The following is a 17,319-nucleotide window of genomic DNA, read 5'->3' as shown; positions in this document are numbered from 1 at the left end:
ATGCGTTATTTTGGAAACATGCCAAGAATCCAAAACAAACTCTAAAAAGAAAATATTGTTTAGTTTATTTAAATCACTAAATATCTCTATTGGGACAATATTCATAGTCTTTTAGCTTCAAAATGTAAGTACCTACTCACGACAGAACCTCGATCGAACCTAGATATTATGAAATGGTCTAAAACCTACGTTTATGGTTTAAAATCTGTTCGTCGCACTTATTATAGTTATTCAGAACTCTAAGATTTAATTAATAATGACAGACAAACACATTGTTGCAATTTAATATTGTATAAAAAAATAGTGACTTCTAGAAAAATTATGCATAATTTGTATAACTACTGTACTGTACTGTAAGCAAAAGTTTACTGCTTTATTTTATACTTCTTCCATTGCATGCTTGTGTTTAACGCTTACTAGACATTAGCAAAAGTACCTACTATAAGTACGATAAGAAGTAGAATAGCTACTAAAAAGAGTACAAGAAAATTCACTTGAAAACCAAGGACCATAGTACATTAAAAAACTACACATCTAAGGCATCTGTCAAAGTCAAGATGACAAACTACACAAACTTCGAACACAAAATTTAATTGATCTATGCTGTGGTCTATAATATTAAAGTCGAAACTAAACATTATCCTTTGAAATAACTTTTAATAAAAATTTAATTCCCAATATGTATTGTTAAGAACAAAAATGGCACACAGTCTAAGACAGAATACTATTTATCGTCCCTTACGTATAGTACGATATTATTGTCAAGGTGAACCAAATTCTTTGTATGAGAAACATGAAAGAGGCGAGCAGCCAAGAAAGGTGCATGGCCAACTATATCCTGAGTGGCGTAAACCTTGGCATAAGAGGGAAGGTGAAACAATTAGCAAAATAAATATTTTTGTTGAAAAAAACCCAAATATGAAAATACTTAGTGCTATGCAAAGAATCCCTACTCTCACATTTGGAAACGTAAAAGATTGGTGGAAAGAAATGAAAGAAATTCAGGAAATAGAAAATCAAAAGTTTTTGCCCGATAGAGTTGCAGCTTTGGGTAGCAATTTGGCTGCAATACACTTTTTCACATATCGTCATTGTTCTGTTCGGTCTGTAGTTTTCTTAAATTTTAGTTAATCATTATTAAAAATAATACTAATTCTTATAATGTACAACTTATTTTAGGCTCAAAGATTCGAAGGAGTGGATTTCTGGAGATACTAAGAATTTGAATCTACCTAGTACTTTTGTCAGTGGGTATTTTGTTGAAGCTGTTGATTGCTCTAAATTCCACTTCAATGGTATCAGGTATGAGGGTATTAAAAATCTAACTGGTCTTAATTTTTTAAAATGGCTTTCATTGAGAAATAATAAATTTATTGATGTCTGGTGTCTAGATCGATTAGCAGGACAGAATGGTAGTAGTTTAGAATTTCTTGACATTGTTGGTTGTAATATATGTGTAGGTTCAATATTTGCTCTATCAAGAATGTTATCTCTTAAGTGTTTAGTCCTTAGTGATCCTGGAGATAATATAGAATTGCAGGCAGCCATATCTATGCTTGAAGAAGATAAACCCAGTTTATTAATAAAAACTATACCAAATCCTGAAAGTGAGAACAACTCGGATTGATACTTATTCATTTTGAATATAATTTTAGTACTACTAGTAACTATTATATAGAATATAGCAGATTTTATTTATAAACTAAATGTTTGTACTGAAAGCTTAATGTACTGTAAAATAACATGTAATCATGTGATGTAAAGAAAATAAATGAAACACACAAATGTTTTTTAGTTTTTATGTTTAAACATAAGTTCATACAATGATCCAATATGCTTGAACAGTATGTCCAGTATCTGTTTCGTCTATAAATTTGGTTTTAATGTCTTCACTTCCATTACAAAGGTTATTTGGTCCATAAACTGGATTAATTAAAAAACTCTACTACAATGTTTCTGATTTTAAGGTTATCTAATGCAAACTAATTTACATTAAATTGAAACACTTAAATCTAAAATAAACTGTTCTAAATAAGTTATTTACAAAGTACACCATTCTGACTAAACAATTATGCTAATAGCTTATTTAGAAGAAATAAATAACGAATATGAAATGCTTCCATTTAAAATGTTTTTTTTTTCAAAATTATATCTATCCCTTAAAAGTATAACATTACAACGTTATATGCAACAAAGTAAATTCAGTCTAAAAGAAACTGCTTATTAACCATATTGACTGACAAAGCCTAGGTTTGTATATGGCGCAACGGTTTTGTACACTATTCTAAGTTCTGAGAGTCAATAAGGCACTAGTAATATGCAGCATCAAGATTTTCATATTTGTTATTGACAACACAAAATACATTCAAAGTTAGAAACGGACAAACAAAAAGTGGACTGTGTAAGCAAATTGAAACATCAATATAAACTTCTAATTTCGAGGCCTTGTCAAAATGTCAATTGATTTAATGTACCAGGATTTATTTACGAAATAAGTTAACCATTATGTTCCTGATTAAAATAACAATTTAACATTATTTCTAAGATTTGACAAGGCCTTTAAACTAGATGAAATTATATTTCACTAAAGTGCAAGTAAAACATAAAATGAAATAGGGTAATTTGTGGATATGACAAATATAATCACAATATTTAATCTACCTATTTGTTATGGTATAATAATTATTCTATTATAATCCTTTCTTTATTACCTCTTACACTGCCACATCATTAAAATAAGCTTAATATAATTAGGCCAATTGTTGAAGGTATGCTATTGAATAAAAAATGATTTTGAACAATCCTAATTTTTATTTCTCTTCTGAAACATGTGATTATATGGAAATATAAGAGGCAATTACTTTATGTAATTAATCTAGTCCTGAAAAATGGAATTATCTACTGATAAGTATATAGTTAAAATCTATTGTAAATAATTACTCATGTCAGCTATTGTTAAATACCCTCGAAAGAAAGACAAGGTTTCACAGAATTGTGGTTACATCTTGCATCTTTTACCGGGAAAGATAAACAGAATCGGAAATTAAACAAAGTTGAAGATGCTGCTCTATTATAACACACATTCTACAGTCACACATAATTTGGAGTTGAAGAGGACTGTATGGTAACAACTGCTACACACATTTACACCAACAATAAATTGACTATATTATTCATTTTGCTTCGTCTATTTTCGAATAGCTTCAGATCGAACAAACAGTTGAATTGTCTTATTTTGAGATTGTTTAAATTCAATGATTCATTGATATTTTGAGTAACCACCTTGGTCTTAACCTCATATTTCTGAAGCTGTTTCATTGATAAATTTTATTCATAAGCATGATCAGCCCTTCGTGCCAGATCGTTTAGATGTTTTTTTTTTTTGCTCTAAGACAATTCAACCGCATCTCGTTTATATTCGGATCTCTGTAAAGTCGTTACGTTCACATTTCACATACACCTATAAAGATAAGATTTAACAGTGCGAAAATATTCTCTTACATTATATATTTAATAAATTCTCTCCACTTCCGGACTCCTAAAGCAATTATTCTAACTCGAAAGAGATCATTTTAAAAATACAATTTTTTTCATATAAACATTTGTATTGGCCGAAAATTTTTCGAGTATAAATAATATATCTCATCTAAAATTAGCATTCTAAATAAAAACCCTAATTACTTTGAGAGCCAGGAATACTTAAGGCTACGTTAAAATATCATCTAATATTTACAGTGAGATTGTATAAATATTGATTTAGCTAGTATCGTTAATGATTTGAGCTGATTCTGTGAAATGTCCATATTTATATATCTCTAAAACTATAAAAATAACAGCCAAATCTACAAAGTTTAAGCAAGATAATAAAAAAATATTTTAGAAAATTGAAGTTTTACTGTAACATTCATATTCCTAAATTAATTTTTTCGTAATCAGCAAAGCTTTAAAAAATTAGCAGCGACATCTACCTTAAGAATGATTCATTCAAAACTAAAATTAGCTTTTAAATTAAACAGATGTCGCTCTGTACGTTGCTACGAAATAAGCACCACAAAATAAAAAACTTATATTACATGGCAACAAATCGACCACTTGCCACTTACACCACTGTACATAAAGATTTAATTAAGTAGTAATTCATTTTATAAAATGATATTTTTTTCAAACGCGTGGAAGACGAACATCACAACATAAAATAGAAAATTATAAAGATAAACAATTGTTTGCACCAAATTTCGCCCCATTCAAGTCCTCAGAATTAAGGTTATATATTTAAGAATTCGTTGTGGTTATTTCTTAAGCATCACAATGGGTTTCCTTTGACTTTTTATAGTTTTAAATAGCGTTAGTTGAACGAGACGTTGAATGGGGCATTATACACAGTCCGTATTGCAAATAACATTTGGTACTTTTATGAGTTGTGATTTAAGACAGTTTAGGGATTAGACTAAAAGTCGAGACTTTGGCTGAGTGAAAACCTCAAAAACTTAATCTCGACTCTAAATGGAACCCTTTGTGAAAACTAAGTGTCTCTTTCGGTTATCAGATTTTGAACACTCCGTGTTAGTTCACACTTCTCTGAATGTAACCATGTCTAAAGACACTAATAGCAATAAAACTCGGAGCTTAAAATTCTACTTCTGATTGATTGACCCTTGCTTATTCAGACAGAAATTTGATAAAGAACCAAATGTTAAGGATATGCATCCTTCATTCCCTTAACTACATACAGTACTATACATATGTTTTATACAAATATTTCCAACGAAATACAATTAACAATGAGATCGTGCACGTTTGAGTATATGATAATTATATGAATATATAAATGTTATTTTATGTTTCATATAATTCGCAATTGGTAAACAATTTACCCATATTTAACATCAATTGTTATCACCTCTCGCCTACTCAACCTATTTTCATTAGTGCCTGCTAAATCGGACTTAATTAGTTAAGAATCTGCTTAAATCTGAGAGGTGCTTAGAGTAAAAATATCTGTATGAAGCTGTATCCGAATGAAATAGAGAAAAGTGCATATTTTAAAACTGTGAATAACACAACCGCGTACCATAACACTCACGCACATAACATTTTTTATTTTTTTTTGTATTTTTTTTTCTTAATCTAATTATTTGGTTACCTAATAACCAATAGCATCTTTTAAATGCATACCACAAGTTTCAATTGAAAATTGCTCCATTGCAGTACGATGATGTAGAACGACGGTTAGACAATTACTGGTTTACGTTCGTATCGCTTCTATTAGAATCAAATTTTCTGTACTTTCAAACATTTAACATCACAGATTATAGAGAATAGACTATATACATAGTTCTAAATTTTGAACTAAAGATCTGATATGTACACAGGTTAATATTAAAGAATATATCGGCAATTAAAATTTATAACATTTATGCCCGTAGAACGTCAATGGCTTTAATTCAAGAACTGTCAAACTGACACAACTGAAACATTTTTTCTGAATCGAATTTGACAGCTATTTAATACGATATTGAATGAGTCGAAATACGAATTAGAATATGGACCTTAGTAAGAAGTAATAATAAGTTCTAGAAGGAAACAAATGTGTTTCAAATAAAATTAGTCTATCCTCTTCATAACAATACCGAACCAAAAACATTCCTCATCTGACAAGGTGTGGTCAAAAATCTTGCAATTCAATGACGCACCACAATGGAGAGTGTGTAACCGCATCGCTAACTGGCCGTTGACGTGGGCTGCAAAGTGCTGGATACGAGCGGAGAATTTATGTCTGAAATAATTTTATTTATTTATGTATTTTTTTTTTATCCCATATTCTTACAGTAACTTACTACTACTACAATAAAACTTATTAATACAACATTTATACTAAGAACATAATTTTACATATCAATAAAACACAAAATCTTATCCTTTTAACAAATTTTGAATAATGCAATCCTTGTAAATTCAGCCCGTGTGTAACTAATATTAATCTTGATAAAACACGTTTGGGTGTTATTCAAAGACTCTTTATTTTCTTAATAAATAGACAATAGACTGATATTAGTAAGAGTTACAAACAGTTGTTAACAGATGGCGCTATTAGTATATTAAATAATATAATGATAACAATTTTAACAATTCTCACGTGGTGTTTAAGTAAATTAGTACGCGCTCGCGGCACAGGTAGCAATTTATTTATTTATATATCAATTAATGATTATTTGGCACTCGCAGAAACGACCAGCCCCAGTCTATCCAACGTTTCTTCATTATATAACACTAATATTTTTCTTTTAATGAATCACCCGTAAAGATTAGAGAGCTGTCATTCAAATTGTATTATATAATTTAGATATCATTAATATAGATTTTCATTTTGCATTTTAGGTTTTCCAAACAACATCGGAAGTAAAGATTTTTCCATTTATTCATAAAAACAAATGCATTATTTTTACCAACAATTCGTCTTCTTCTGTCAAATTGTGCCTACGCTGTGATGAAAAGAGACAGATGAGTACCGTAGGTAAAACGATGCAAATAGATATATTTTTACGAGTTAAACTATTAAGGACCATATGTTTGTTTAATTAAACATATGAAGTTATTTTATAAATTAGGTAAGCTCACTAGTAGGCGTGTTGACGTCCGAGTGCGGAGTGAGATTTGACTGGGCCATCAGTTTCTGACGCACCTCGCGAATCTTTAACTGCAAGGACATCTTGGTCGGGAAAATGTCTGTGTGGGCCGCCTGCAAATGTTATATTTTAAATTAGATAATTAATAATGCGGGAATTCAAAACGATCAAGTTTGAAGAGCTGTCAAAATGTTCTCGCGTGAAGTTTGACAATACTTATCTTGTGTTTTGTGATACCTATACGGACCTCTATCACCGTTGTGCTTAGGGCTGCATAAGGTAATGGTATTATGGAAGATTTAGCATTAAGCACGGAAAAGATTTCTTATATTATTTTAGCATACGAACTAAAATAATATAAGAAATCTTTTCCGTTTATGACGTCATGAAAATATATTAAACAGAAGTATGAAAAATCGACCTCAGGTTTTTCATTGTCTTGGATTGACTTGGATTATACCGGATTAAATGAAAACAGTCTTAAGGCCCTATCCCAGCATGAATTGCTGTGTCAGTATCTCGAGGTGGAAAGCTGGAGCACTGAGGCGCGCCGGCCCTTAATAACAATTAGCTATGTAAAACATTAAATTAATGTAATTTTATCATTTTTTTCCTGTATTGGATTACTTGGCTTGTAATAAAATATATAGTGTAAATTTCAAATTATACATACAATTATACACTTTCGTCATAAAATGAATTTAAAGTGTCAAAAATTAGCTATATTTGTTTTTTTTTCTAACGAGCGAAGTAATTTAAATCGTGTATCGATCTTTCAAAATGGATACATAAACTACTCAACTCCACCATATATTTTTTCCATTCGCCCTACTTCAAGAAACGATGACAAAAATGTTAAGAAACAATGTACTTGTTTGGAGTTTAGCGACCGGAAAGGTCCTTAATACACATTCGTGGACTATTTGTAGCAGTTTACATAAAAATAAAAATCAATTCATATGATTTTTTTTCACTAAAACACTTTCATCGTAACAATTGGCTATTACGATTAAAATATATTAGTTGTTGTAACTGATTAGTTTAAACGAGAATTTTAGTCCTACCTCCAGAGAAAACATCAATAAATGAATATTCTTTATTAATAATTTAACATTTCCGTTGCATTATTTTAAACAACACTGGTTGTGTGGGACCACAGACTCTTCTGAGGTATAAAAAAAATAACTTAGTACTAAAATGTACAAACTATTCTAATTTAAAACTCTTTATACAACGTGAAAATAACTAATAAATACCTGAAAACTAGTAGTGGCCTGCGTAGTAGGGAACATGCCGTGTTCCTGAAACAGTTTGAGCACTAGATGTCGCCTCTGTTCCAATACTCTTCTGTGTCCAGCTTCTCCTCTCGCACCCGAACACGCGGCAGAGCCAGGTGCCGAACACGGTGTACGGGGAGACATTTCTTCCATGCTCTCTGACACTAAAGAAAAAATGATTTGAAGTGACATCACTATAAGAAAATTTCTTCCATTATTATACTCCGATTATTTGTAATTCAGCGTTGATTTTAAACATTTATATTTGCATACATTAAACACGGACTGTTTATTGTAAATTTATATTTGCATACATTAAACACGGACTGTTTATTGTAAATTGTACGAAAGCTTTTAAGATGTTAACAGAAAATTTCACATAAAATTCCAAATACCTCTAAAAGTGTCAATGTTAAAGTCGGGCCCGAAGAAAGTGTTCCCCACTAGTTTAGTGGTGGTGTGCGGCGTGCCGTACGAATGGGGAGTCGGGATTCCATTTCCATTAAGCACCTCAGCTTCTATTTGAGGCGTCACAACGGTTGTCTCGTCATCTGAAATAATAAGTATCTAAAATGTTGTAGAAAATAATGAGAGAAATAGTTTTGGGGTTTGTTTAATTCCGATTTTTTAAAATGTAAAATGGTAATTTGGTTTGTATATATATATATAAAAGTTGTGATTGTTAGTTCACTCTTACATCTGTATTTCATCAAAACTGGTTTTACATTATTATAAATAAGATTAGACAAGAATACAGGCCACAGCCTCTGAAGGCTTAGGTACGGGCTAATTTACTTGTCTGTTTACTTTTTTTTTATTTTAACTTTCATTTGTTTTTATTTATTTTTTATGCAAGTAGTAAAAATAAGAAATATTCGACATTTTCTTAAAAAGGTATGAATTATAAATTAGAATTATTAAAAAATATTATATACTACTATACCTATATACTTTAAATTTAGTGTGAAATAGATTTAGAGAAACATACCAATTTTATGTTTCTTTCTGAGATATAGCTGTGGACTTCGCGGTACAACCATACCACTGGGACTGCAGGCATCCGGTTTGAACTGTGGTAACGTACTGAACTTGGCTTCAAAGTTTACTGTCTCTAGCACCCTGTAATAAGGAGGTTAACGTATCTGACTTCTCTAGTTAATATACATCTATAAAAGGTACAAGAAATCTTTAAACTAGTAATTAATACTAATAAAATGATAATCAAAGGCGCTACCAGATTTTAGGTCTGAGCCTGAGATTTCTTTATCTGTATCGTCACAATTATTGAAGTGAAACTTCTTTATCGGCGTTGTAAAAAATGTACTGTCACATTTTTCGGTTACGCGTCACATTTTTCTGTTACGCGCCATATTTTTCTTCCACGGTTGATTCGAAGAGATTCGAAGCCATTAATAACAAAAATATATAATAACGATAACAATGATAGAAATAATTATTTCACAATTAATGAAATTCTGTAATAATCTTAGTATAAGGTAAACTTCTTAAATATCTTATTTAACCAATTTCTGTAAAGTTGCATATAGTAGATGATTTTTCGAAAAATAACGTCATAAAGAACTTCTTACGTGTGTACACTAGTACACACACACTTTTTTTTTCTTAATGGACAAATAGGATCAGCCCTCTGTGCCTGAAACACGCCGTTGACTTTTTGTGTCTAAGGCCCGTTACCTCACGGTGTTTTCCTTCACCGTACCAGAGTTTTAAATGCGTATGTAGATAAAATATCCATTGGTGCACAACTGGCGCAAGTTACGTTTATATTAATGACAACGACAATCCGCCAAAACTGATGAACGACACTTTTTAAAAATATATGAGAGAATATATTTATGAGAGAAAAAATCCAAATCTTCAACACGAACGTACGATGGTTTTTTAAACATGTTTAAAATCAAATTATTTTAAGAAATCTTTCTATACATCAGCATATAGCATTCGATAAAAAAACATAGATTGTAAGGTTTTGTTAAATGATGTTTTTTTTAAGTGAAGGTTCTTTAGGTTATGAGGGTAAATTTTTTACGCATTAATAAATATTAGCGTCACGAAGATGTGCAGCGTTATTGTCGAAGAAAAGGGAGAGAGCGATTGAGACCGATTGAGAGAGTGAGAAAGAGCGAACGTAGCATAAAGCAAATGGTCATGGAGTGACAGTGAGAAAGATCGAGAGTGAGAGTGAGATCGAGAAAAAATACACTATTATTCATTTAGTAGTTACTTTAGATGGCAATTCTGTCGCATGTCTTGTGCAGTAAACGCAGATTTTTTTATTTTTATCAACATTAGCTCGTATACAGTGTATAAACAGTGAATATAGATATACAAATACATGGAGTGATCATATACTGGTACATGATCATCCATTGGGGCTTTTAGTAATGATTAATTTACAAAGAAGTTTCACTACTGAACGACTTCTGACGCACGCACTTTTCTTTATTTTCTCAACAACGCCACCATATATTAAAACTTACTTATCCCTTCCATCCTCATTGCCTTTCTTAAACAGGGTTTTCTTCAGCAATGGACTGGGCAGGTTCTCGAGTTTCTTGGGCGATTGTATCAACTCTGGAGTATCAAAAGGGGTGGAGTTACTGTCTGACCGCGGTACACTCTGATCGCCGCTACCTGTTGAACCCGTTGAAGTGCCTGGAACAACAAAGTTCTCTTAAGTATAAAATAGAGACAATATTAAAAATTATATTCTAATTAAGATATTACAAGAGTACACATAATATTGTAAAGAGAAATTATTATTTTCTTGTTATAATAAATAAACGTTAAAAATACTAAATCTCTATAGAACAGTAGTATAGAAACGTCAACAATCTTTCTCTTCAAATACTAAAAATAAAAAGTTCATAAAGTTACCTCGACTGAGCCTCTTTTGTAATGGCGCTCGTCCCAATTGCGCTGGAGTAGGTGCGAGAGGGAAAGGACGAGTTTCCTCCACATTATCCCATTCACTAAACAAAACATTGATGTTATAAAAATTGAACGTTGTTTAAACTGTGAATGAAACAAATGAATTTTAGTTCGACCAGTGATTATAAAACAGCTTCCTCCACTAGATCTGTCTGCCCCGATCGTGGTATGGTGATGGGACACGACTGTTCATAGCTTATCAGTAGGGCCGTTTGGTTATTAATATGTTTTTGTCTATAGCGATATCAATGGTTGTTGGTATCGTTAGTTTGTCTACTTCAGAGCTATAGCTGATTTAGTCTGTAACATTTTGTCTAATCGGTTCTCTGAGGTATACGTAGCTCCCCTGTGATAGGTGCATCCGACCTATGATCCGAGCATAATTCGCTAGATTCGTGTCAGTCTTGTATATGAATTGACAGGCCTGATGTTACCATTGCTAGATCTATTTTGAGTAGTGCAATCGGAATAATAATTTTGTAATGATTTGTTTATTTCTTACTATTTAAATGTATAAAAAATATGTTGCTTTTCAATTCCGACATCATTCTTAATTTATATAAACATTTTATGAAATTATTGAAATAGTTGGACAGTAATGTCGCTAAGAAATATATTTCAAGTAAGCAAATTCATAAAAAGTTAAAAAAATCACATATAACTTTCGTCTAATCTGTTGCATATACCTACTCTGATATTAGCTTTTAAGCAAAAAAGATCGTTTTTCTAATGTATTTTTTTGACATTTCATTTATACAATGGTATTAAATATCCTGTTATCAGCCAAAATATGCACAGACCATTCCTACTAAGCCTATGACTACAAAACTTACGTTGGTTTGCTCTGTGGTGCGTTGTTGTTCACATTGTTATTGTTAACGTTGTTATTGCTCTGTGACACTATAACAGATGGAGGAGCACTCTGGACTGTTTGGGTTTGCGTCTGATTCTGATTTGATTCCACTTCTAAAATAACAAATAATTATTGTACAAAACGCATTAAGGAAACAACTATTTCGAACATAGGGAACATGAAAACGTATGGAAAAGATAAAAAAATAGTACGCTCCGTTAAATTATGATATGATCAACACCATCTCGAGAGCAATACTTAAAATGAAACAAAAATTTATAGGGCACTATAATAATAACTTGTTATATACAAGTTTTTTTTTACATATCATATATTTGTGATGACTCTGTCATGGTTCCTTATAAATAAATAAACAAAATACGCGTTGACAACGACGTGATACGTCATGTCATCACATCTGTTTCACCAATCACAATTATTATAAAAGATTAACTAGATTTATTACTAAACTTACCAGTAGTAAATGAAGGTACGTAAAGCCGTTGTAACTGCACGTAATGAAGTCTGTTTGGCTCATTAGCTGGCTCACTGGGTTGGCTTGTCTTTATAAACAAGTTGCCTGATGCATCCACCGATAGTGTAATTGGTCCTACAATTTAAAACAAAAAAACAACTGAGTAAATTATTTCAAAGATAAAAAAACTTGCGTACACGCGTTAGAAGTTATACTTCTTTGGCGTAACAAAGATTTATTTGAAATTGTAGAAACGACACTAACAATAGAAAAACAAAAATGTTCACTATAGCTAACATCAGTGTGTCGGTTTTTTGTGACGGTGTACGCGCGCATCGTAAAAATTTACTCATAATTTTTCCCTAACGTGCCAAAAGTAGTATAACTTCAAAAAATATTTGACGTTACTTAATTCATGAAACCTCAATTATTAGCTTGTATCCATAAGCTTGAAACCTGTACTGAAGGTAGTGAGGGTAGAAGATAAATTGGTTAACAAAAAAATATACTAAATGTATATAACAAATATGTATACTCTATTTTTCTAATGATTGGAAATTAAACGGGCTCTTATTAATTATTATTATACGAAAACTCTACACAACTATTATATCAAAATTATAAATACCTGTAGGTTTATTATCACTGAAATTCCGATTAACCAGTGTGACACTCTTCAAAAGTGCATTATTCAAGGCACTCGTCGACATAGTAGGATTAGACATTCCAGTCGATATTACTTGCACACCACTACTGGACGACGGACTGTTAATTATCGACGCTATTGCGTTATCTAGTGCTGTTTGTGTCGATATATTGGGTGCGTTTAGAGAAATCCCTTGAACACTGTTAGTGATGTTCTGTGTGCTTGTGTGAGGCGAACTTGGCACTGGTAGAGTTGATTTTACGGCTGTGAATGCTGTCCATTGTCTGTGATTATCTCCTGTTGGGATTGATATTTAATTATACAGTGTTTGCATGATTGCGCAATTTATACAATAAGGTGAAAAATCTCATGCGAGAGTGTGCTGTGGTATCACTTCTTCAAAGTACATATAGATGTTGCTTATGATATTTCTGCCGGTTAAATAATTTTAATTAAGTTTTTTTTTTTGTTAAAATTAATGTCAAAGTTAATTATTGAACCATTTCGTTTTGGTAGTACTTTAATTATTTAACATTATACGAAAAACTACAGATTTAGCCAGAGCATATTTCATACGCATTTCCTACTCGTAACAAAACAGTGAACAGAATTTTGAGATTTTTCTTAATTTTACCGTAAACATTCTTGAAAGGCCGGCAACGCACTTGCGAGCCTTCTGGCAATGTGAGTGTATGGACACATTGAAGCGACGGTATCACTTAACATAAGGTGAGCCTCCTGCCCGTTTGCCTACTATTACATTAAAAAAAACTTTTACCTAGTCTTAGATTACTTACGTCGTTAAACAACGTTCGCCAAAACATATTAAATTCAATTATGATTATTTCCATACTTGTCAAAATAACGATTCCAAACAAAAATCCAACCCATAAATAAAACATTCCAAAATATTTACCACTATCAGCATGTGTAGACTTAAACGCACCTCCCGTGGGCTGAAATACCTTGGACCCGCCAGGACTCGAAGCTGTTATACCCAGTAGGTTATCAGATGAGCCAGCTCTGTAAATAAAAATCTCAGAATTTAATATATGGTACTATTTTTACATATGGTATATAATATTTTTACCAGAACCCTTATAGGTACCGGCAAACATCTTGAACAAATGTCCTTGCCTGCCCAGAAGCGATTTTTAGGTATCACTTTGAGTGACGTGTCGATCGCGTGATTGGTAAATCAGTTGACGTTTGTGTCCCGCGCGGTGTACGTTTTTTTTTTGTTTTTATAGAACAGGGATCTAACGTGCAGGAGGTTGATGTTATGTGATACCGCCACCCATGGACACTCTCAATGCCAGAGGACTCGCGAGTGCGTTGCCCGCCTTTTAATGCGATGCGCAAACTTTCCCCCACTCCCTTGTTTAATGCTCAAGAAGTTTGTCGGTATCTGAACTTAGTTCCAATGGCGTCCTAGTAATAAGTTTTTGTACCATGCAATCACGCAAATATCGAAATGGTACAAAAACATCGAAAGTTACAGAGTAAGCAAGACTGTGTTGAAAATGTGTCTTCGTGTTTAATAGTGCCTTACACACATATATTTATAAAAAGCTATGGCCTGCGGTGTCGTGTTAATTGGGTCGAAGCCTGATGTAATATTATAACCTGCTTCAAAGGACATTTTTTATCTATGGCGTAAACATTATTTAAAATTTGTTAGGTAAGATTTTATTTATTTCTAGCCAAACCATTCATCGAGTACCATGTACTTGTAATTATTTGCATGACCAGACAAGTTATAGCACAATGAAACTGATTTTCTATAGAGGTTTCGGTATAAATTACCCTACCTAGCCTTGATAGCCTTAGGCCGCCTTGTGTGGTCATGATGCGTCAAATATTCTCTCGCCTCGATGCCCTCAGAATCCGAATCGTTGACTTTCTCTCCGCACTTCAGGTCCATCTCATTTCCACTGGCTTGTGGAGGCTCTTCTGTAGTATGGGTTACCTATAAATAAATATAAATAAGTAAAAAATAGTGTTATTTTTTATTATATTATATAATAGGATTAATTGCAAGCTTAAATATTTTGGAACGGATTACCTAAATATTTCCATCAAATAGTTTCAATAATTAACGAATTATATAGAAGCTTGTCATAATTTTTAGGTTATCATAATTATTATACAATGAGCTTTATAATGTTATGTTAGTTAGGTTACATATATATGTCGCAGATTCAACGCGATTAATAATTGCAAAATTAGTGTTTCTACCGTCGTTCGACATTATGTAACTTAATATTTAAACATCAGATCAGATAGCTACTACCATGTGAACTCAACGATCGATTCTACGCACTACTGACAAATTGACTTAAACACATTCACAACCTGTAAGTTTTCGTGATGTTGCCATTCTAATAAAACGAATGTTGTCGTTTATTACGTAATCTCTGACATATATGTTAGTTAATAATTCAAAAATACAAATTAATAAATTCAAAAATGTTGACTTTGGTAGTAACAAATGAGGTCTTTCGTTTTTCATACATTCTAACATAACATTTTCGTTTCCGACATGACTTACATTCGTTACACATGTGTCACTCAGTTTTATGAACCCATAAATAACTCGTTACAGTTTTTTAACGATTAAAGACAGTTGGTATAGTCGACGCATTTTAAACATAATCGTCGGTTAAATGTCACGCACTGCAGCCCATTAATCCATAATTAGCCACGCGGGTTCTGGATAAGGACTTAAGGAAAACAATTTTAAGAGATCAAGCACCGTCCCTGATAATTAACCTACAAGAAAATGACACAGATAGGGAAGACACGGATGCGATTTTCGAAGAACTAAGAAATATCTCTAGAAAAAAACAGTTCAGTATACAGTATCTCTATGATTACGTCGAATTAAAAAAAAACCTATTAATACTTAAAATAACTCATATCGATCGTACCTCTATAATTCTTACGCACGTCACTATACCTCTTTATAAGACCTCTAAGTGTGAGCGAGACAGACAGATAAATATGATTTATAACCCGAAGCCTCAGTTCGTAATGCGTCAAATTTAGTTAGCTTAGTAACAAAGTGTTTCATTTATTTGAACATTCCTCCAATAACCGTCACAGAACTTCATGATTTTTTTTATAACTTTATTTAAATAAAAGAAAATTACCATAGGTTCATCGTCGCTAAGTTGAGGCGATGCGATGTGAGTGTATGAGTTAGTATTCATAGTATTGTCAGGTCCACTAGACGGCAAACCACTGGCCATTACATCAGACGGCGTTCGAGGACTCTGTTGATATGAATAAAATATTATATCCAAAAAACTTAAGGTGTTACCAAAATTAAGTAACATATTCACGTATTGTTAATAGCAACCTATTTTTACTTATATATATATGATATCACTATGTGAAATATTTTTGTAACCTTGACCTGCTTGACTGCAGTTTTTACATGAATCATAATCGCATGTTATTATGAATATATGAAATAGACGAATACATAAAATAATTTAGTTTTAATGGCGATGGTAACTCGGAGATCAATTGAGAATACGTTTATTTCAGACCAAAAATAAGTCTATAAAAATATCAATTCAAAATTTAATAATATGCGATTTTTAAGGAAAATAATGCTTAATCATTTAACTTAATCACATACCTGTGGCATAGAACCCGTGGGATCCCTGCTGCTTGAAGATTTACGACGATCTTTGTTACACCACTTCCATTCAGGATGTGCTTTGAAATGTGCTTCCTTAACCTGTAAAAAAAGGAATTAGATTCAATACTTCGACTGACCTCCCAAGGTTATCGAAATTATTGATATTTATACAATATTTAATATTTTCCATATTTTGTTAGTCAGCAAGATTCGAGATAACAGATGTTTTACCGTGTCGAATCTGGCTCGAAGGACCAATTTTTTTAAGTTATATGATATATAACGCAATACATTAATTTAGTCGTTACAATTTTTACGCAGACTCACCTCACTAGCGAGTTCATTATACTTCTGCTTCTCATCAGGTTTGAGGGCATACCACCACTCTCCCAAAATCTTGCTAACAGTACGATTATCCTGATTGGGATGTAACTGATGGACCACTTGGCGATGCCGTTTAGAGAATATCATAAACGCGTTCATTGGACGGCGGATGCGACGTTCTTTCTGGAATAAGAAAGCAAACTTGAGCAACATTTTATTACAAGTGTATTAGAAACATACATATTTGTCACCATGGCAATGCGAAAACAAACCTTTTCTGGTCCTCCAGGCTGACTGAGAGAAGACAGGCTCTGCGTTCGGCGATTGTTAGTATTATCACCACAATTCGGAGTATTGTCTTCACATTCAAATACTTCATCGTCTTCGTCTGTACACATCGATGTTGCGGTATCTGTAACTTAAGCATTGAACGTACTTTTTACGAGCTGATAAAGGGTCTTTAGAAACTTATTACATAAAAATTGTAAAAAAAAAAATTATAATCAGCTTGACTCCA

The 17,319-nt window shown here is 32.3% G+C and overlaps 2 protein-coding genes across 4 annotated transcripts in view; one reads left to right on the top strand and one right to left on the bottom strand.

The window, feature by feature from the left end:
- The first annotated feature begins 597 nt into the window (after positions 1–597).
- On the top strand, positions 598–1,793 carry LOC123710425. The gene is made up of 2 exons (XM_045662292.1): positions 598–1,103; positions 1,180–1,793. The coding sequence occupies exons 1-2, from the start codon at positions 700–702 to the stop codon at positions 1,625–1,627; spliced, it is 852 nt and encodes a 283-aa protein (XP_045518248.1). The 5' UTR covers positions 598–699; the 3' UTR covers positions 1,628–1,793.
- Positions 1,794–3,283: 1,490 nt separating this feature from the next.
- The window catches only part of LOC123710423 (protein capicua homolog), a 36,958-nt gene continuing 22,922 nt past the window's right edge, over positions 3,284–17,319 (bottom strand). For 2 of the 3 annotated variants that reach the window (XM_045662289.1, XM_045662290.1), the window contains exons 16-31: positions 17,075–17,220; positions 16,806–16,985; positions 16,476–16,577; positions 15,982–16,104; positions 14,641–14,798; positions 13,746–13,852; positions 12,812–13,126; positions 12,184–12,318; positions 11,689–11,821; positions 10,802–10,896; positions 10,405–10,579; positions 8,892–9,022; positions 8,299–8,454; positions 7,883–8,067; positions 6,619–6,739; positions 3,284–5,776 (exon numbers count right to left, since the gene is read on the bottom strand). In XM_045662289.1, the coding sequence (XP_045518245.1) occupies positions 5,721–5,776; positions 6,619–6,739; positions 7,883–8,067; positions 8,299–8,454; positions 8,892–9,022; positions 10,405–10,579; positions 10,802–10,896; positions 11,689–11,821; positions 12,184–12,318; positions 12,812–13,126; positions 13,746–13,852; positions 14,641–14,798; positions 15,982–16,104; positions 16,476–16,577; positions 16,806–16,985; positions 17,075–17,220 (2,318 nt within the window). In that variant the 3' untranslated portion in view covers positions 3,284–5,720. The remainder of the gene's footprint in view (positions 5,777–6,618; positions 6,740–7,882; positions 8,068–8,298; positions 8,455–8,891; positions 9,023–10,404; positions 10,580–10,801; positions 10,897–11,688; positions 11,822–12,183; positions 12,319–12,811; positions 13,127–13,745; positions 13,853–14,640; positions 14,799–15,981; positions 16,105–16,475; positions 16,578–16,805; positions 16,986–17,074; positions 17,221–17,319) is intronic. The other variant, XM_045662291.1, reaches the window with a different exon arrangement.

This window comes from Pieris brassicae, chromosome 5 (assembly GCF_905147105.1).
Source record: "Pieris brassicae chromosome 5, ilPieBrab1.1, whole genome shotgun sequence".
Classification (NCBI taxonomy): Eukaryota; Metazoa; Arthropoda; class Insecta; order Lepidoptera; family Pieridae; genus Pieris; species Pieris brassicae.
The sequence above is the reverse complement of the archived record's forward strand: the minus strand, read 5'-3'. Positions and strand labels throughout refer to the sequence as shown.